At 33.8% G+C, this 22476-nt stretch overlaps 1 protein-coding gene across 1 annotated transcript in view; it reads left to right on the top strand.

Moving 5' to 3' along the window:
* CDH8 (cadherin 8) overlaps positions 1-22476 on the top strand; it is a 383028-nt gene that overhangs the window by 292763 nt on the left and 67789 nt on the right. Inside the window, exon 9 of the mRNA XM_025370427.1 lies at positions 14706-14827. Within this exon, the coding sequence (XP_025226212.1) occupies positions 14706-14827 (122 nt within the window). The remainder of the gene's footprint in view (positions 1-14705; positions 14828-22476) is intronic.

Genomic DNA, 22476 nt, shown 5'->3' with positions numbered 1-22476 from the left:
CAAACATAAAATGTCAGTTCTCTAAATGTATCTGTAGAATCTAAGCAGTATCAGTACATTCCAACATTTCTCTCTGTGTGTGTGTGTGTGCACGCGCTCATGCACGTGTGCATGTGCACGTGTGTATACTTTGACAAATGATACTATAATGTGCATAGAAATTTAAAGGGCAAAAATAATAAAGAAAATATTTACCAAGAACCCAAATTGTTTGTCTTATGATATCATTATATGAAGGTTTATTACAAGATAGAGTTCTTAAAAAAGGATTGTAGGACTAAAGAGATGGAAAAATAGACCAATGGAATAGAAGGCTTCAGAAATAGGCCTGCAGAGAAAATGCTCAACTGAATTATAACAAAGATGCCATAGGGGGAAATAGCAATAATGTAGACTGTAAACTGGATCCCTGCGAGTGGAAAAAACTGAACTGTGACCTGTGCTTCTGACCATCAATATAAATAATTTTCACATAGATCAAAGATATAAAGGTAAAAAATAAAACAATAGACCTTCCAAAAGTTAACATGGAATTTTCAAATTCTGGAATAGGAAAATAATGAATGACTAATATGAAAAAAAGCACTAAAATTAACAAAAGTACATATTGATGAATTCAATTCATTGAATTACAAATTTATGGTCATCAAAAGATGCTACTAAGAGAAAGAAAAATCAAGCCATTGGGTGGGAGAAGGAATTGTGGTACATATATCTACTAAAAGACACATTTTTAATATAGTGTAGGCATATCAATTAGGAAAATATAGGCAACTTAATTAATAAAGGAAAATTTGAACAGGTACTTCACAAAGAGGATGTCCAAGTGTCCAGTAAACAGAAAAAAAGGCCCTAAGTATCAGCTATTCAGGGCATTTATATATACCTAAAATACAACTTCAACACTCCTACAATGTCTAAAATTAAAACCGAATAATAGATAACTGAGTTTACCAAGTATTGTTGCAGATATGCAGCAGCTTGATCTTTAATACAGTGCTGCTCAGAGTGTAAACTGGTATATCCACATTAGAAAAATATTTGGAAAAAAATGCTAAAGCTGAATGTATGCATGACCTGTAATATTTCACAGGATATTAATATACAGAAATTAATGCATTTGTGCATCAGAAGATATGTAGAAAACATTTATAATAGTGCAATTAAGAATACATAAAACTGAAAGAACCCAAATGCCCACCAATAAAAGAATAAGTAAATAAATTGTGGTATATTCATACAATGGAATTCTTTTCCAAACAATGGAAAAGCCTGATGTATTGCTGCAACCATATGAATGAAAAAATATTACATCAAGCTAAGGCATCTAGATGCAAATATGTATACACTCTATGAATTCCATGTTTATGAAGTCTTGAAGAAGATAAACTAACGAACTGTTAAACCAAGCAGAGGTTATCTTGAGGGTCATAATGACTTGGAAGGGGGTAAATGAAAGGGTATTGGCTACTTTGGATATCTTGATGTAGGTGGTAGTTATATGGATGTGTTTATTCTGGGAAAATCCAGTATAATAAATCGTTAGCATTTATATGCTTTTGGTTCTCATGGCTTACTTTAAATGCAAAAGTTGACCCCACATAAAAAATATAAGGAAACCACCATCATATATTCAAAAATATATGAGTATTAACATTTCTGAACTTGAATTCACTGAAAGAAAATTCCATGTTAATGGAATCACCAAACCTTTCTTTTGACATTATTAGTTTATTACGTCTGTGCATTGGGCGGGCAGTGATCGGTATTAAAAATATTATATTGGATGGGTGCGGTGGCTCACGCCTGTAATCCCAGCACTTTAGGGAGGCCAAGGTGGACAAATCACGAGGTCAGGAGATCAAGATCATCCTGGCCAACATGGTGAAAGCCCATCTGAACTAAAATTCAAAAAATTAGCCAGGCATGGTGGCACATGCCTGTAGTCCCAGCTACTCGGGAGGCTGAGTCAGGAGAATTACTTGAACCCGGGAGGCAGAGGTTGCAGTGAGCCGAGATTGTGCCACTGCACTTCAGCCTGGTGACAGAGCAAGACTCCGTCTCAAAAAAAAAAAATAAAATAAATAAATTTATATATATATATATATATATATTTTTTTTTTTTTTAGGAATATGTGTTGTACAAAGAGAACCTGTGTGAAGTAATTAATTTTGTTTGTTTTGTTACTTGTTAGTCAGGCCACCGTAGTTTGTTTGTTTGTTTGTTTTTGCAGAGTCTCGCTCTATCACCTAGGCTGGCATGCAGTGGCATGATCTCGTTTGGACTCCGTAGATGTTCAAGAATACATACTTCTTCAACGTATTAGGTAGTTGCAAAAAGAAGTCGGTGTTTGCCATTGAAAGTAATGGCAAAAGCTGCAGTTCCTTTTGCACCAACCTAATACTGTGTTATATAATATATATAGATTGATTTCAACCCATATATACCCTGAAATCATGTCCACAGTTGAAAAAACATCTTCACTGTAATCCAACAAACTTCAAAGAGAGAGTGAGGTATAACAGGCCACTCAATAGATGGTGGGCAGTTTACAATGATAGCTTTCTTAGCTAATAAATTGTGTGTGTTACTTGTGTGTGTACGGGCAGGTGCTGTGGGCACTATGTTGTAACGTAGTATTAAATGAGTATTTAATCTGAACATTAGATATGTCAATACATTAATTCCTCTGAAACTGTATCCCTAAGGTTCTAAAATATAAGGGATTAAATAGAAACACTTAGCAAAGTAAACTCAAGAAATTCACATCCAGTAATCACGAGTCAATCCTATTTGAAATAATTAGGGGAAATACCACTGAGGATTTCGTAATTGACCCATAATGCAACTCAGATGGCAGAGTAGAATTAGAGATTTTTGCAAAGAAGACTTAGTTTGCTAAAAGGGACAGGAGAAGCAATAAACTCACTATCCAATTTTATTTCTTTACCTGTTGCACCATGGAAAAAGATAAGAGATGTGTAAACACGATAGAAATATGTACTTAAGGGTATAAAAGGAAGGAGTCAATATTTTTGAGTTACAAATTCAGCCAAAGTAATACATAATAGGATGAAGATGCAGACCAAAACTGAAACAAAAGAAACAAATAAAAGCCGTGTACGTGCACACACACATACACACACATCAAAAGCAAAACAAAAAGATGACGTTCGTATGCACAGTATAGACAATAGAGGACAACACATTTGTAAGCATACTTAAAGAATTGCAAGTAGATCGCATTATAAAACACAAATTAAGAGAAAAATAGAAAAAATAATAGCTCCATGCTCATTCATATTATTGTTTTTTTATAAACCGTCATTCATGCTATCTTTATTTGGAGTGTGATTGGTAACATTTTGCATATATGAAATATAAAGAAAGGATCTAAGATTAAAAGGCAATGAAGGATAAAGTCAATCTCTCTCCAATGGCTCTAAACCTTTTCCCCATCGGATTAAAATTTTACAATGGTAAATGTGCCTACGCTAGTTTTCAAGATCTCAATTCTTGTGAGGAGGAGAAAGGATTCTGAGGGTTCATTGTAGATATGTAGAAAAAGGTGGCGTGAAGAACTTGCCAAGTGGTTATACAGAACTCTACTATTTCCAGGATCACTTAAGAGGAGTGTAATAAATAAGGGATGCACACATTTTCTCCCCATTTAGAGAGCATTTGAAAATGGAGTAGGAAGTTAGCTTGCTGTTTTAGCAGTCAGGGAAAACACACAGGGGTCGGTGAGGGCTTGAACCAAAGTCACTATTTAAAAGTCATTTTCTCCAGGGAGTTTAAGGCATTTTCAAAAATGTCTAAGTCCACAGCTTTCTCAGTGAGAGAAAATACTTTTTTCCCCTCTCTTGAGAGAGCCACTTCTTGGTTAATAGAAAGGCTATAACTTATAAGCTTTGTTCATTAGACACTAAAGCCCCAATTTGATTAAAGTTCTAATTTAATTCTAAACTACTCTGTAGATATGACTGGGATTTCAAGGAGTGAAATAAAGTGACTACTCTTTATACTCTCTGGCTTGCTGGAAATTTCACAATCTTATCCTTAAAAATTATTGAAATTCTGGTAGTCAACTGCTCCTTCTTTGTACAACAGAATGCAGAAAGTTTTTGATAAGTATTTGATGGTGTCAAAAGTCTGCGTTTGAACCAGTGCAAGAATATAGTTGCCATAACAGAGAAAGAGGAACGCATAAAAACAATACTGTAGAGATAAAAACCTACCAAAACTACCCCCAGAAGCATGGATACCCTGCTGGTGTCCACTGGTTCATTGCATACTAACTTGTTCCTCAGCTATCTAATAATCTATGGATTTGGTAAATCATCACTAATGATTTATAAATTAATATGCTATTTATGGGCAAAATGTGTCTCAAAAAGTTTCATCTTTAGTCATTAGAGAGCTGAAACCCGCTATTGACATTATTTCCAATATCTTCTTTCAAATTCCCATCAGTTTTATTTTAAACTTACTAAGTTGCTATATTTCCATCATATATTCAATTCACATCTTCCTGTTTTTATAAAATTGCACTGCTCCTCTTACCATCTTTTCAATTATAAATTCTCTTATTTTGCATTCCCCAATTGACAGTAATTTACTGCTCATAGCTTCTACCCTTCTACTTGCAGAAAGCTCAAGAATTATTTATTCTGCCCCACCAGTAAATCTAAATTTGTCAAATCATTTTTCTCTCTTATAGCTTGAAAAGGCAAGTCTGTTTACTTCAATCGATGCCTGCAAAAACAGCAGCTCATGGAAACCAGTTAAAAGCAAATTCCCAAGTAACCTAGTCTTGGCAGTATTCCATTACCTTTGATTATAAAAGGGCAAAATTAATGGGCAATTCATGAGGGTATGTGACAGAGAGGTGATAGGAAGTCACTACTACTCAAATGGTAGAAGTCAAGAAGTTGTTTATAGCAGATGCTATTTCAGCCTTTTCTTCCATCATATGTGAAAACAGCCTGACTTTTGTGACCAATTGAAATGGGCTTTTCCTTCCAGACCACTTTGTCACATGTCTTATGTTTAGAAAATTAATCTTTAATGAATGCTAACCAAGTTTCTAATTATAATATCTTTATATTTAATGTTTGTGTATCAGATGAAAGGCAAACATTTTGGGGCCAGTCACAAAGGACATGAATAATTTCCTTAGAAGCTTATCTAATTAATTTTATTGCTCTATAATATCTTTAAAATTTGAACTGCTATCATTTCATTAATTTAGAAACAAGTGAATCTTCAGTATTTAAATATGACACTTGTGTTGAAAATTATAAGTTGTAATTTCAATCGTGTCTGTTCATATAATATTGATAAAGGTAAGATATTTTGGTGGTGTTTGGGGAAATGGAACAATAGGTTTTGTTTGTTTTATTGTTTGTCTCTGTGTTTTAGCAGTTTCAAGAAATACCCAGTAGATTTCTGAGGCATTCATATACCTGCGGTAAACATTCATCTACTTAGGGCTAAACAAAATGAAACATAATTTGTCTTTCAATCTACTTTCTGCTAATTTTTTAAAAATAAATCTGATCCAGAAATAGTTCAATGGCTTGCCAGTGGTCACATAATATATATCTGGCTCATTACCATATAAAACAATACTTGTCCTGACATGGCCCCAAATTTCTCTCCTAATATCACCATTGGCCTTATCTCGGGATAGTCCCACCATTAGAACTCCTGATTATTTGGTGATGGAATGGTCTCTGGGCCTTTTTACATCCCATTTACTCTATCTGAAACAGTTGTCCACCCTTCTTTCTTCCTTCCTTCCTTCCTTCCTTCCTTCCTTCTTTCCTTCCTTCCTTTCTTTGTTTTTTGGTTTGTTTTTGAGACGGAGTCTTGCTCTGTTGCCAGGCTGGAGTGCAGCGGCGCTATCTCGGCTTACTGCAACCTCCACCTCCCGGGTTCAAGCAATTCTCCTGCCTCAGCATCCCGAATAGCTGGGACTACAGGTGCGTGCCACCATGCCCAGCTAATTTTTGTATTTTTAGTAGAGACGGGGTTTTACTATGTTGGCCAGGATGGTCTCGATCTCTTGACCTTGTGAACTCCCCACCTAGGCCTCTCAAAGTGCTGGGATTACAGGTGTGAGCCACTGTGCCTGGCCTCCACCTTTCTATACCTAAAGTAAACTACTTTTACTAATTTTAAAAGGCAAAAGATAATTCCCTATTTTAAATCTTTCTGTAACTGTAGAAAAGTGCTACTTCTTTCTATATTCTTCCACAACACTGTAAAAATGAATAACTTATAGGATAAATGAAGATATAGATAAACCACTATAATGTGATATTTCTCAAATACTATGAATTACTTGGTTATAGGAGATTTGTCTTAACTGGACATACACATATAACTATGTATTGAATAACTGAATAGAAGAATAATAAGATAATGAATGAATGACAAAAGGCATTTATCAAAATTCTCAGGAGAGAGTTTTGGGGTGCTTAACCTTCTTGAGCTTATATTTATGATATTTTGAAGAATGAATTCAAATAATTATGCACAACCACATTAATGTCACATATCTCTGTTCTCGAGGACAAAAGGGTATTTGTGATAGTATTATTTTAGTTAGTCATGAATGTCCCAGCTTTTGGAAAGAGACAATTTAATGGATTGAATGGTGACCCTCAAAAAAGATATGTCCAGTTCCAAACCCCAGAAACCTGTCATGATCACATGTGGAAAAGGGTCTACATAGACGTAATTAAGGATCTTGAGATGAGATTATTCTAGATCACGTAGGTAGGCCTTAAATCCATTGACAAGTGTCCTTATTATACATAGAAGAGAAGATACAAGAAGAAGAGGAGAAAGCCATGTGAAGATGGAGGCAGAAACTAGATTTATGCCATCACAAAGCAAGAAATATTGGAGATACTAGAAGCTGAAATGGGCAAAGAAAGATGCTTCACTGGAGGCTTCTCAGGGCATGTGGCACCATTGAGACCTTGATTTTGGACTTCTGACCTTCAAGTGTGAGAGTGTGAAGGAATAAATTGCTATGTCTTTAAGGCATAAAGCTTGTGGTAATTTGTTATGGCAACCCTAGGAAACTAATATAAACAAGTTTACAAAAAAGAAAAGAAAAAGTCATGATTTTTTTGTAATGTGTTTTAAACTTAATTGAAGAGACAAGAAAATCTCACATTTACTGGATAGATAGAATATTTACTACACAGATTAATAACTCTAAACGACTCCTGTGAAGTTTTAAAAAAATGAGAGACAGAGAGAGAGAAGGAAGGCAGGCAGATGATAATTGCTGTTGATACTAACAAAAGCCTTCTGGAAAAGGTGGGGCTTGTAAGGGACCTTGAAAGAAGGATGGTCTAAGAAAACTAGAAGGACTTGCCTCTCACAAATTAGGCACAAGCATGGCCAGTATGGACAGAAGTGCTGCGAAAATACAAACTCTGGAAAATGGCCCTAGAAAGGGAGTAGGAGGTGAACATAAAAGGCAAAAGCAGGTCTATCACTGAAGCTAGAAACCCACGCTCATTGTAGCATCCTTGCAAATACTGAAGAAAATCATTCCTCCTCGCCCCAGCAAGATTGATAAGTCAACGCCAACAAGGTCCCAATATGTTCTCTAAATGGAATGCTTCCTAGTCCACCTACCTCAACTCCAACTGTGAATGTTCAAGGTCCATCTTCTTTAAACCCTCCAACCTAGTTAAGCTCTCTCTGTGATGTGCAGCACTAAAACTCTTTGCTTGTCTTCATATCTCTCAATCTAGCATGTAATTCAACACTCTTTGATTATTTTCTGCTACTGTACTATAAGTTCTGAGAGAACAGAGTCCTTATCTCTCTGCTTTTTCTTATATTCAAGGCACATAGAAGAGTACTTATACATCACTATACATATTAAATAATCAAAATTAGGGCAGAGATAAAGCTATCAAGAAAATGAATTAATTAATAAAAATAATATATTATTTAAGGTTTTGGGTTAGATTACATTAATTAGTTTGAATGTTTTGAGATATTCATTGATCATTCACCGGATCACTGTGGTCCTAGATCACTATGGGGGAGATATAGAGGGCTCAAGAATCAACGAGTTACAATTTAAACCACATAATTTTGATATGAATATTGTATGGTAGTACAAACTCAAAAGCTGTTTTATAGTAAATTTGATACTGGACAAAAAAATTAACAGCTGGAGAAATTTATCTGAAAGTGACAGGAGGGGTGGGAAGGGCACGGACAAAAGCAAGACCAAGGAACATACTGATAGGCTGTAATAATTAATATATCAAGGAAAAATTTTATGATTATATGACTTTAGATGAATGTGATATGTTTTCTCTCATTCTGTTGGTGTCTTTTTACTTTTTTGATAGTTTCCTTTAAAACACAAATATTTTTAATTTTGATGAAGCACAATATATTTATTTTTTATTTCTTATTATTTTATTTTAGTGTCAAATCTCAACATGTAAGATGTCAAATCCTACAGCATAAAGATTTTTTTTTCAAAAATAAATCACTGTTTACTTCCTACTTCCTGATTATAAAATCAGTTAAATTCCTTAAAGAAAAGTTGGAGAGTAGAGAAATATATTTGTATACAAACATACACCCAAAAGTATGTAATATTTGTAACAAATATTTGTAACTTTTTAGTGGCTCTTCCAGGGCTTACAGTATACATTTTACTTGGAAGAATATGCTTCAGATGTATATCATCTTAATTCAAATGAGATATAAAAATGCTATTCCTATATAATTCTATTGCCTTCCCCTCCTATTTTGTGATATCACTGATGTATATCTTATACATATACAGTATAAACCCTAAAATTGTATTGCTATAATTATTACTTTATATAATATTGTGTTTTAAAAAGAATTTTAGAGGACTGAAAGTATATATTCATAGCTTTTGTTTTAGTAATCTTTTTATTCGTCATTTATGTTTTCATTTGTTCCTGTCAATTTGAGTTACAACCTAAATTCATTTTCTTAGCCGAGTACACTTTCATACCCACTTGCCTCCTTTTTGCTATGATTGGCAAATATATTACATTTTGATATGTTACAAGCTCAGCAATACTATTATATACTATAATATAAATACATACACGGAGTTTTATGCAATTACATTTAAAATAAGAAAGGAGGAGTAATGTGGTTTTATATAGTCTTTTATAAGGGCATAATTATCTTTACTGTTTTCCTTTCTCTCTATTTTTTTCATTTGGATTTGAATTATTGTCTAGGATCCTTTGTTTTCAACTGAAGAATTTCTTATCCCTTGTAAGCATAGTGGAGATTCTAAGATTTTGCTTATCTGGTGATGATTCTATTTTACCTTCATTTATGAAAAATAGTTGTGATGGATGTAGGATTCTTGGCTGACAGTTATGTTTCATTGAACACTTTGAATATGTTATCTTCCTGTTTTCTCACTTCCTTTATTTCAGATGAGAAGTTAGCTGCCATTTTTATTGGGGTTCCCTGGTGATCAGTTTTTGTTTGTTTGTTTGTTTACCTCCTGCTGGTCTCAAAATGTTCCTGTTTTTGGCTTTTATCATTTTAAATATGATATGTCTGCGAGTCTCTTTGTGATTATCCTACTTAGAGTTTGTTAGGGATGTTTTAGGATATACAGGCTAGTGTTTCTCAATAAATTTGGGAAGTTTACAGGAATTGTTTGTTCATTTTTTTTCTCCATTCTCTGTCTCCTTTTCTTCTCTCAATTCCTATTACGCATATATGACACTTAACGGTGTCCTATATTTCACTGAGGCTCTGCTCATTTTTATTTTTTTTTAAATGCTGTTCTTTGGTTAGCAAAATCTCTGCTAATCTTCACGTTCACTAATTCTTTGTTCTGCCAATTTAAATCTACTTTTGAGTCTCTCTAGTGAATTTTAAAATTTTGGTTACGGTAATTTCCTACTGCAGAATTTCCATTTGCTTCCTTTCTAATAATTTCTGCCTTTTTAGTGATATCCTCTACTTGATGTTATGTTGTTATGGTATCTTCATTTACATATTTAATTATGCCTTCTTTTAATATATGTTAATGGCTACTTTGAACTCCGTTAAATCTGGCATATGGTCACTCTCACATATGATTTCTTTTGCCTGATTTTTCTCTCACCTATGGGTCATAATTTATTGTTTGTTTATTTTCATGTCTTGTAACTTTTTTTGGAAACTAGATAGTTTCAATAATACAGTGTAGCAGTTCTAGTTACCAATGTTCCCCTGGAGTTTGCAATTACTATTTACTCACTTGTTTGTGACTTGCTGAATTGTTTTAGTAAAACCTTTTTCCTCCAGTGGTGTAAAGTATGTGATCTTTCTTCTCCAGAGGAATAGTGTTGGATATTTACATAAACACCTGGAAATACAGTGGTTTTGGCAGGACTCTCTTTGATTGTCTCTGTCCCTGACCTCATCCAGCTATTAAGGTTGTTTAATTGCCAGCCAAGTGTTCAATTGTCTTCAAAAGTGTCCTAGGTCATAATTTGTTCCACGGTAAGATCCATTCAAATTTGGGCTCTGGTGAAGAAATGATTCCCTAGATAAATGTTTGAGATTTGTTATTTTTCCTAGAAGGCTAATTTCAACTGACTCTATCTGCATTCTCTCTCGCAACTAGCCTATCTCTCCAGTGAATCTACCAGGTCTACCAACACTCTCTCTCTCATTTGTCTGTCATAGCAACCTTTAGTGTTTTGAGTTTACCCTTAGGCTTGAACTTCACATTCCTTTGTATATGAAGGAACTTTCTGCTTCATGACCTGCTTTTCTCTTTCACTCCCAAGCAAAATATTTGAGCCATGGCTTTGAAACTCTTTTCTTTAGGAGTGAAGTGCTTTGTGGAGAGAAGGAGGCAGTGACCTCAGTCTTTTTGTCTCACCTGCTGTATCCCTTAGGACTTTTTCCATAGACTATAATTATTTTTAAAAAACTTTCACCAGTTTTCTGGAGACTGGGTTTGTAGAGTTCCTCAGGCTATCATGTAATAAGTCTTAAAAAACAACAACAAGAAAATAAACAAACAAAATTGAACCATGTGTTAAAAAGACTTTCTGGAAGAGATGTGATTTATGCTAAATGTTGAGGGATAACTAGAGAAATTCTAACCACCTGGAAATAGCTTCTCAGTGCAGAGTAAACAGTTTAGGTTTTATTTTGTTTAATTTTTCTAAAGAAATAGATACAATATGAAAAGGAAACATCTAGAAATATCTACAACACAACTAAATAAGAACAAATTAATTTAGTACACTTGCGTAATTGTTAAATAAATGTAAAAAATAGTTGAATTTGTACATCATGATATTATTTACAGCTATAAAAAGTGGGTTCCAAATTTAGTTCCGAGTTTCTCACAGAACTATAAAGAACCACAAACTAAAGAAGAAAATACTAATTATTTACAAAGAGTTCTTTGACCATTATACTAAAACATTAGTTGCTTGTAGAGATGCTGGGACACATGAATTAAGATAATTGAAAAAACATTCTATGTCATTCATGATTTTCCAACAGTGTTAAGTAATAGCTCCCTAATCCCACATTGTTCCTAAAAAAATATTAGTTGGTATTTTGCACTGGGCCCCAGGAATAGATAAATACCACTTTGTCCTATATGCGACATATGAGAAAAGCTACTTTAATGTTGAAAATTGCCTCCAATAAGAAGCTGATGGAGTTTGTTCATCCTTTATGCCTGAGTTTTGCCACCTGTCGGTCATCTAGGTCTAAGAGATATTTGCAATTTATTGCAACTATGAGGCCAAATTAAAAAGAAAAGAGAAAACTAAGAATGGACTTTGACAATTTTTTAACCAAAAGAGTGGGAAGAAAATGTGTATATGCATGTTTGCTTGTAGTGTGTAGATATGAGTGTGTGTGTGTGTGTGTGTGCATGCATGTAACATTAAAGATAAGGAAAGCAAAGAATAATATCATACATAGTTGACTTGGCCTAATCAACCATTGTCAGTGTATCTGAATCCATAAGATTAGCAATTTTTTCACTTCAGAAGGAGCAAAATAATGTTTAAGGAATATGGTAGCTTTTACTTATACTTTCAGTTTTCTAAGACTGTGCCCCTATTATTCACTGTCTAATCTGTACATGCAGTTTATTAAGCTTGTGCTAATCGCTATTTATTAATTGAATACTTAGTGAGATTAAAGTAAAAATATCTAGTAGAAGTTTCTTTAATTATTTACATACACAAAAATTGGTCTAGGATGTAGAACGGAAAGAATGAGTGTTACAGAGTTAAAAGGAATAACCAGCAATTCTTGGAATTGCAACAGAGAATTACAAGAGGAAATTAATCAATTAACAGGACTCCAGTTGGGTGAAATAGGACCATGAGCAAAATTCTGGAAGTTAAATTGCACAGTTTCATAGGGAGGGTTGCAGATTATGAGTGCAATTCTGAAACTATTATTGATGGTACAACCCCTTAGACATTTGGTATTTCATATTTGGGCCAAAGCCTCAAATATTGATCAAACTTCAGGTAAGTATTTGTACCAAATTTATAAACATTCTTGAGGAGATAGTAATAATTAGTAACCTTCATACACACACATACACACAGGCACAAACACACACGTATATGTATTTTTTTGGACTTCATCAGTGTTATGCTATGAAAGTGGCTTATGTCTGGAAGAGCAAAATCACATTTTGAAGTCAATGCTTAACTTAGTAATCTTGGTAAAATTATATAATATTTTAAGTGTCAGGTTTACATCTTACATATGGGGATCCCGTTAGCTACTTCATAGAGTTTTTGTGCAGATTGAATGAAATATGATTATGCGAAATATTTTGCATCATGAATAGTAAACATTCAATATATATGGTGCTGTTGATGTGGAAAATTGCAAAAGGCAAAGGCTAGAATACCTTTGAATGTGTGTCCAATACTGTATGAGACACTTTTAATTTTTTCTCACATAACATTTGTAATAATTCTATAACCAAAGTTCCTGTGTTTCAGTTTTTTTAGGAAACAAATTGAGTTTAAATTATTTGCTCAGAGTCACACAAGTAGTAGAAGGGAAAGCTGGGGCTCCAAATGCTCATGTTTAACACAAAACACTATGCTCCTTTTTACTCTCCAAGAACTGCTACTTAGCTAATGGTCAGACTGGGAAATGGAAGTAAATATTTAAATATATAACCATACCTTACTTAAATTGTAAACTTTGTAGAATTTTGTTGAATAGATAAAGGATAAAATATGAGTTCGTTGTCTTAGAGTCATATGTTAAACTTCTATTTAGATTCTTCCTTCTATCAAAACTAGGAAAGTGCATGTTTCCTTCCTGAATGAAGAATAAACAAGTTCATTTTATATATATACACACAAATATATATATATATATATATATATCTCCAGTGAGACATTTCAGGGCATCACCTTGATTTTTGGGAAGTGAAGTCAAGTTCCCTTAATTCCTCGGGATAGTATTCAGCCACTTGTAGTTAACCAAATTAGAATATTGGAGAGTTGTCATGGCACTCAACTACATTCAAATCTTGTAGCAGAGCCAGCAGGGCAAACCAACTGTAAATCTGTAGCATAGCTATAGCTATTTGGTGTATGCTTTAGGAGTACTTTTGTCTTTAAGCAAAAAAACGAGTATTTTAGAGCTCCAAATGTAATCAATTGTCAAAAAGAGGAGTTTGATATATCAAATGCAAGTCTGTTTGTCAATATTCAAAGCCAAACATTTTTCTCCTCTCAACTTGCTTATAAATATTCAGTGCCACAGAAACACAAGTAAATAATTGGCCATCTCCAATGCATTCTGTATAATTTATAACAGATCAAAAGATTATTACATGGTACAAAGTCAAACTATATTTCATTTATTGCAAGTGAAAATCATAACATGGCCCAAGTCAGCAATGTATTAATGGACTAGATCTCCTTCTATGTATGTGTGTGTATATATAATTTTTAAAAATAAGGATTTGGGGATTAAGGATTTTATATTGAGTTCTCTGCTATTGGAATTGACCTGGAAAGATTAGAAGATTATTGTTCATTTACATTGACAAAAATCTTCATGAAAATGACAATATTAAAATGACTTGGGATTATCTTATCCAAAAATATTCCAGGGTCAATTTTAATGAAAAATGCAGTTCATAAAATATATGATACTTCATCTTTAATCTTATCTCTTTTATCATTGTTAAGGACCACTTCTCAACAAGTGATTTGGTTCTGGCCTTTTGCTAGGTTTTAAGTGTTCATCTCTATTATACAGCCAGTCAAGCAAGTAATAGCTTAAAATGGGTTATGTTCTACTCAAGAAAAAAAAGAGATACATTTTTGTTGTATACAACACTTTTCTTTTAAAGAATGTATTTTATCAGTAAAATAAAGCTTGCTTTATCAAAGAAACCTCTTTTAATTTATTCAGATATGGTCTTTATCAAGCTAAACTCCAGCAAATGGTGTTTGAAATAACAATTTATGCTTTTTTTAAAGCAGTCAAGCACTTGCTATTTTTCTTACTTGGTCAGACTCTATAATCACCATGTTGAAAACATCCTAATTAAGGGAAGTTGGAAACAGACCCACATGCTTTCAAGAGAAAGTTGAGTTGCACGTTAAAATGAAATACCCTCAATGCTGATGTTATTTTTTCCTTCCCATAGGGAACCACAGTCAGATATCACGAGTACCTGTTGCTATTAAAGTGCTGGATGTCAATGACAACGCCCCTGAATTCGCATCCGAATATGAGGCATTTTTATGTGAAAATGGAAAACCCGGCCAAGTAAATATCTCCATGTTGTTAATGCTGAATATGTTTGTATACAACTGTCTCATATTTGATTAACCTGCATTATATTGTGCATTTGCATCATTTATGATCTGCAAAGTCTCAGGCAAGAAACACATCCAAATGGGAACAGAGAGGGAATTTTTTTTCTCCATCAGATGTTATTTCTCTTCCTACTTATGACCAAATTGGCTCCTAAAGTGGAACAACCTGCTGTGCCACGAACCCAGAGCCAAATCACTGTCTTAAAATATCTTGGGATATGGATGATAGCAGGGGATGTCTTAGAGTGATGGGGACTGAATTTTTACTTTCAAATGACAAAACCTCATGGAGAGGAGACATTTGTTTCATAGCAAACATATGAATAACAAATAACAGTGAAACCCAAGAAGACCAGTGGTTTATAGAAAGTTGTAGGAAGTGAATATTGAAATCTGTAAATATGTATATACATTTAGATCAGCATAAGATGAACAACACGCGTTTGAGATGTGTGTATTAGTAGAACATTTTTTTGTGCCTCATATAGCATAGATGAAAACTGAAAAAAGAAACATAAAGAAAGCGAGAGAGAGGGAGAAGGAAAGGGAGAGGGAGAGGGAACAGGAATGGGAGTGGGAGGGAGGGAGGGTGAGAGAAAAAGAGGGAGGAAGAAAGCGAGGAAAAGAGTTAAACAAAATGAACAGAAACAAATATCTGCTATACTCTGAATGTCAAAATGGAAATAGCCTATGTAAAGTTCTGCAAAACCATAAATGTAACAGATTTATTTGAACAAGGTACCAAAGTACTGTATGTTTAAGAAATTTATCATTTTTCAACTTCCTAATTTATTTCTGGATGGTGACATTTTAATTTAAATAAACAGCAGCTGACAGTATGACACTGGAGTTGTTAATCCAACTATTCTTGTGCCTCATGTGGGTGTTAGGAATTATACTTAACTATTTGCTAAGCAGCTTACCTGACAAGAGTCAGATTTTTTTCCCCTAAAGAAAGGACTAGCACTGTAGCCATATGCTTTTATTATAAATGATCAATTTGTTACCCTCCTATAAAACATTGGGCATTTCCCCCTAGACTGCTCCCACGTATCTGGAGGATTAGTATTGTTTCCATCTACCAGAATAAGACACCGCCCCCCCGCCACACACACGTTAAAGCTAAAATTCTAATAATAAAACTGATTAACTTTTAAACATCAAGACAAGATCTCATCAAAGCATTCAGCTTTAGTAGTCATATATGTTTATTTTTATAACATTCTAACATTAGCTTAAATGTTTCCTAATTTTATTATGTGGAATTACCCCCGTCAATCACACGTTTTGAGCATCTTCATTTGTGATCCTTTGAGAAGGGAGTGCGTATGTGTTTTTTTAATACACATATATCAATAAATACCATCTACCTAAATTGGTAGATTGAGTTGTCAGAGAGAGTTTGATCAAAATATGTCAGGTTGTTTCAAGGATATGGTTGTTGTGTGGACCAGATCATTGCTGAGATAATGTAGCCAAATCACAGACTGATAAGCTAGACTTTTTCAATCACATAGAGTCTGTAAAATACTTCAGAATTTAAATAAAACCCCATAGATCGTGCAAACCTTATCACATAAGTTCAAAGAGTCAATGACATTGATATTTCAAAAACTCAACATTGGCTTCACTTGTGTTATTGACAAGCATGCTTCTTGGATCTTTGGGAATTTGTAGGTTTGCCCTGTGGATTTTGACTGTTTTCAAAGTTTTAATGATTTCTCAGTCGTTCTTCTTAACTTCAGAAAAAAATGCATTGTTTTCTCATCTTTCCTATGCAAAACCAAAATAAAAAATTGATTCTTTGTTTTATGATTTTTGCAAATCACAATGAATGACTCTTTGTCTGAAGAACCACTTATGTTTTGTGTATGTGTGCTACACCATCTTATCCTCTAATGATCTGTTTAGGCATATTTATTAGAGTTCATTAGTTAAATGAAAGGATCAGATCTTTGATGCCTTAGCAACATTTTTGGACATATGGCTGACTGATGTACATGCCATTGTTGAAACAACTTTCTTGAACTCTTTGAATCCTTTGTGCTAGTCAGAATTCAGGTTTTATCCCTTACATCACTTCTAAGTTACGTCTAATGCTCAATGATCTAATTTTTGTATTTAACATTTACCAAAATTTGTATCTGTTATTCACACAAGTGTTTACTTATAGAAGTTCAACAAAGATATACTTTCAATCATCTCTCATAATACCACACAAATGACTGACTCACTATGGAACTAAAATATTCCTTAGCAGATGATCACATGCTCATGAAAAACAAACGTCAAAAACCGAATGAGCCATTAAATTCATAGTTTTCTCAATATTCTTAAACAATTTATGTCTGCTTTACAACAGCCTCAGAAAAACTGCAGGTGACATTCAAATGTCTTGTTTGGCTGGAAGGTGTGGATTTAAGACTAAACTCAGGGGATCAGCTTCTTGGGAGATGGTGTAGCTGGAAATTATTAGCAATAATCAAGGAAGGATAAGCCATTAACAAAAATCCAGGCTGTATAAACTGTCTGGACTGAGAGGGCCTATGTAAACAGGTTTTCGAAAGGGCTCACAAAATGAAAATGAGTATCAACATGAGCATAGAGAATTCTGTTGTGCTTTATATTTTTTCCACTGAATTGAACTTATCTAAATACAGTCAGAATGAAAAAGAAGAAGAAAAAGAGGGAGGTCGCTGTCTCCTGTCTAGGCAGTTATCTCCAGTTCATGATACATCTGAGCTAAAATAGGTCTAGATTCACTTTGAAAGTAGAATTGGAAATCATATGTGCTCCTTCCACCTTCTCATGATTCTGAAGTTAAAGGTGACCTTCCCTTGAATTTGTTCTCTCAAAAGTGTAACCACAACCTCAATAGGGAGTAATGGTTCACAGTCCATTACACAAACTCCACCTGAATCACGTTTGATTAGAATCCTTTTAAATAATCCCTCTGTTGCATAATCAAATGTTAATATATGTTATCATTGCTAATTATCTATATTTTTTGAAAAATCGGATAGTTTCAGGTAATTTGTTTTAAGTCAAAAGACTTAAGATGGTATACATCTTTCGACTCTAATTCAGTGGTGACATGATATAGTCATTTGCAGATTACTTGGCTCCCAGTTTAACAGGAAGGTTAAATAGGATATTCTCCACTTACTTCTCTCTAATGTCCATGGCAAAAATGGGAATGTGTGTTGAGATTCCAAAATCAGAAAGCCAAATATATGTCTGACAGTTTGTGTGTCTGACAGGGTGATGGGTTTCTGTCAGTCAGTAAATACTCACTGAACACGAACTATGTTCCAGGAGTGGGCTAGGTACTGAAAATACAGCAGTATACCACACCCCCAAAATCAGCCTTTTTTTTTTACCTTCATGGAATTTTCTCTCTGGCAAACATTTAATTAAAATTATAAATGATAGAATTGCAGAAAATGTTTCAAATCTTCTGGACAGGTGGGATGCTGAAGGGAGAAGGGGAAATGGAGCTATCTCAATGAAAAGACCTCTTAATATAGGACAAGTTTCACCAGAGACAGAAAACATCTATCAAGTACTGAAAAGGAGACAGCTGGGGATAAACCAGAGTCTTTCTGAAGAGAATGGTAATCTGGCTGGACGAGTGGAGGAACAGGTAACAAATGTGAAGAAATCAGTATCTTCCTTCAATATACTTGACAACCGCACACTCAGAACCAAACGCGAAGGAAAAATATAGAACTTCAGTGACCAATGTTGGCCAGAGGACCTTCTATAACTGTGTTCTAACTCTTACCTCCTTACTAGGATCTTCCTTGGATTTTATTTCAGATATTAACCTCTTGGTTACCATATACAGAATTAGGGTGACTTTCTGTGGATGATCTATCAGTGCAGGGACTGAATTGAATATTTTCTTCTGAGGCATGAGGCAAGGTGTTTTGTTCAGTCTCAGAAAATATTCATTGTTTGAGAGGTGACGGGCAGTTTCAGTTATTCTTCAGGAAAGAATTTCTGTAACTATAAATAAATCTAGTGGAGTATAATTTGAGCTTCGTCACTATCATACAAGTTACTGTTTGGTGTCAAGTAATTATATCTGAGTTAAAAAAGAGAAACAAACAAAAATATTTTGGTTTCTCTTCTTTAATCTCATCTTTCATTCTCTCCGACATTGCAGAAATATAAAGTTTGTTTATTATGGGGGTATCAAAGTTCAAATAAAAAGGTAGTCACTCATACTTCTGGATGATATATATCTAGCCAATGCTTAACACATAACAGATATTCACAAAATCTTAGAATCATGGTTCTAAATAATTTCGTTCAGCAATGACAGATACTTCAAAAAGTAATTTCTTAGATATTATCATGGAAACACTTGTTCCACTTATAAACACACAGTATGCATGCTAACCTCTTCAGATGAAAAATTCCTCATTTATTTATTGGACAATATTTATTACCCATCTACAAGATGCTCATTGTTGTAATACAATCTGAAGAAACAATGTGAAAGGGTCAAAAATTATTTTTTCTTAGGAATTTAGTGAAGAAGAGATTCTGTGAAAAGAATAGAATGAATAAATAAAATAATTTAAAATTTTAAAAACTGGCTTGAAATAAATATTTAAGCAACTAGACAGAGAGGAACAATGAAAACTCAGGGATCTACTTTATGTAGTATTGTCAAATAAAGTTACTTTTGAAATGAGTGTTGTTTATGGTGAAATTGGAAAAAAAGAGAAAGAGCTAGGCATGAAGGCAGTCTTCTAGCCAACAGAATAGGCATGTGCAAATATCCTGAAGGGTCATTGAGTGGAAGATGCTTGTGACTAGCATGTAATAAGCAAAAATGAGATTGAACATAAAGAGTTTTATGCTTGAATAAAATACACACATGCACACACATGATTAAGCAGGAAGCACAGTTAGGAAGCTGTTACTGCAAAAGATAATGGTAGCCAGGTCTAAGGTGGTGGCTATGGAGATGCAAGTAATTGAGAAAGCTTATTGCTTACATAAGTGAAAAGTGTACACACAGATCTAACATATAATCAGCATTCCTTCTCTGGGAACTTGGTGTTAGCACCACATTTTATAGATATAAAAGCTGAGGCTGAAAAAGACTATGAGTTTTACTTAAGATTTACCATGAAAAGTGGCAAAAATTAATTTTAAAGTCTTCTCTTAAAAGTGCCAGAGTCCCTGAGATTTCTAGGATGTCACAATGCTCTCCAAGGAAGCAGCACTTTGAAATTCTATGTCTGTGTGACACACCTCTTATAAAATAATCATGAGAACTTGAGTCTGATCAAGAGTGAGCATTTTTTCCAAAGAAAACAATACATTCCTGTGACAAATGATGTTCTTACTCAAAAGCATTTCATCAAACCTTAAATGAAAAGAAATAAAGCTTAATAAGAGAAGTAAAGATAATTATCCCTTGATAAACACTAGCAATGAATGGGTTTGGTCCTTTTTTTGGTCTGGTTTCTGTGAGTCTTTATCTAATAAATGTGAAACAATAAAATGAAGTTACGGTACTTTATAACATTCATGAAATAATAAATATAGGAGATTTAATTTTAGCTTTCCTGCCAGCAGGCATCTTTCTAATCTATCTGCATACACAAGAGGGAGACAGGATTGATTTTAAAACAGATGAAATTGATAGCCTCCACAAAATGCATAAAATACCATTTTCACTTTATTTTGGGTGGAATAAGGTGATGGTAAATTAATGGAATGCATAAAACAACATTTGAAGAAACCACATGTAGCAAAACACATTTCGAGAGAGTCATTAACAAAAGTATGATTTTTGGAGCACAAGTTTGGCAGAAAAGAAAAGCAAAAGTGAATATATATATATATATATATATATATATATATATATATTTGAAGGGTCTGGACTTGGACAATCTAAACATGAATCAGCTCTTTCCTATTTACTAGTTTTGTGATGCTGAACCATAATCTCTGTTAGTTTAAGCCCTAAGATCTTCAGAATAACGAAATAGATATTGGTATATAGATACGTAAATACATACTAAATAAATACTTGTAATTTTCAGTGGTATTTATTTGAACCAGTCTTGTGGTCTAAAAAGCAAAAAAACACTTTATTCCTATTATATTTGTTGGGTTTTATTGTTATTGTTATACATTTATGAGATGGCTTAAAGCAACACACTATACTTGATTCCTAAATTGGTCAATATAATAGACGAATCTATTGCTCTAATATTGGAAAAACTATTCCTCTGATAATTTACAAGTACTTTATTTGTCAAGGGTGAAAGAAGGACCCATACTTCACTCCTCCCCATGTGAATCTGTGGATTAAATTTAAAAAAAATTCACTGGAATCATTATATAGAAACACATTCTATCTCAGTCTTTCAAAGACTCACTTGCAGTTCTGTAGGTATTGACTGGGTCTCTTGCATGGTTACAAATTTCACGTTTTATTCTGGCCCCTAATTTAATTGAGATTGATTATCTACAGAGAAAATGGTATAAAAGATTGTTTAAAGTCTTGGGCTATTACAGACTGATATATTTTCATCATATTTTCAAACTACAGAATATTGGATAAGAATTAGGATGGGAGCCAGGTAAGAAACCTGGATACACTTGTTTCCATTTGCACGTAAAAGCCATGATGATGAGCAGGTTTTTTAAAGAAAGTCAAATTGACTCTAGGTGGTAAGAGATTTTAAGCCTAGGCTTTGTGTTTGTGACGATTTATAAATTGCATACAATCTGGTACCAGAGGATCTGAGATAATATTGGGAAGACAGAGAAGCTAATGCTAACAGTGCTGTAACTATTAAGCTATGTAGACACACACCTTCACACAGAGGCTTTTGAGAAAGTCTTCCAATCTTTTAAAGACTCAAATGGAGTTTTAGAGGATAGCATTATTCAAAGTGAGTTTTTCATAGAAACTTGTGCTGTAGCATGCCAATATATGATGTGGTTTGATTTGTGTGTGTGTGTGTGTGTATGTTTGCGTGTGTGTGTGTGTGTGTGTGTATTACCTAATAAGATTGGGAGACATTAAATTAGACAAAATTAAACATGATCTTCTGTTTGTTTTGTTTTACTACAAGTTTCTCTTGCATTTAGAAATACATATGAATCCCCAAGAAAATTATATGGTATTTCGAGTTTGCCAAGGATAGTTGACTATAAAATCTTTCAAATTTCCTTCAGAGAAAATTATAAAATTTGTGGAAGATGGGACCCAGTTGGAAAAATCTTGCTCTGGGAAGATAAACAATGGAACATATTTTCAATATAGGAATTACTATTTATAATCTTAAGGAGGTATCAGGAGATATTACCACAAAGTAATAGAGTAAGGGTGAAGAAGAGATAAGATTGAAAAGGGAGTTGATTCTTCTAAGCTATGTGGTAAACTGTGAATTTTATCCTACTAATGAAAATGAACTATAGATTTTTAAATCAGGGTAAGAGATGGAGTGGTTTGTATTTAATATTGATAATTTCATTAGCATACAAAATACACATCAGATATACAGAGTCCACCAAAAGAATGCAAGAGGCAGAAAAAAACTGGAAAATCCAAACTTTGTATAGATA

Source organism: Theropithecus gelada, chromosome 20 (assembly GCF_003255815.1).
Source record: "Theropithecus gelada isolate Dixy chromosome 20, Tgel_1.0, whole genome shotgun sequence".
NCBI lineage: Eukaryota > Metazoa > Chordata > Mammalia > Primates > Cercopithecidae > Theropithecus > Theropithecus gelada.
This window is presented reverse-complemented; position numbering and strand designations above follow the sequence as displayed.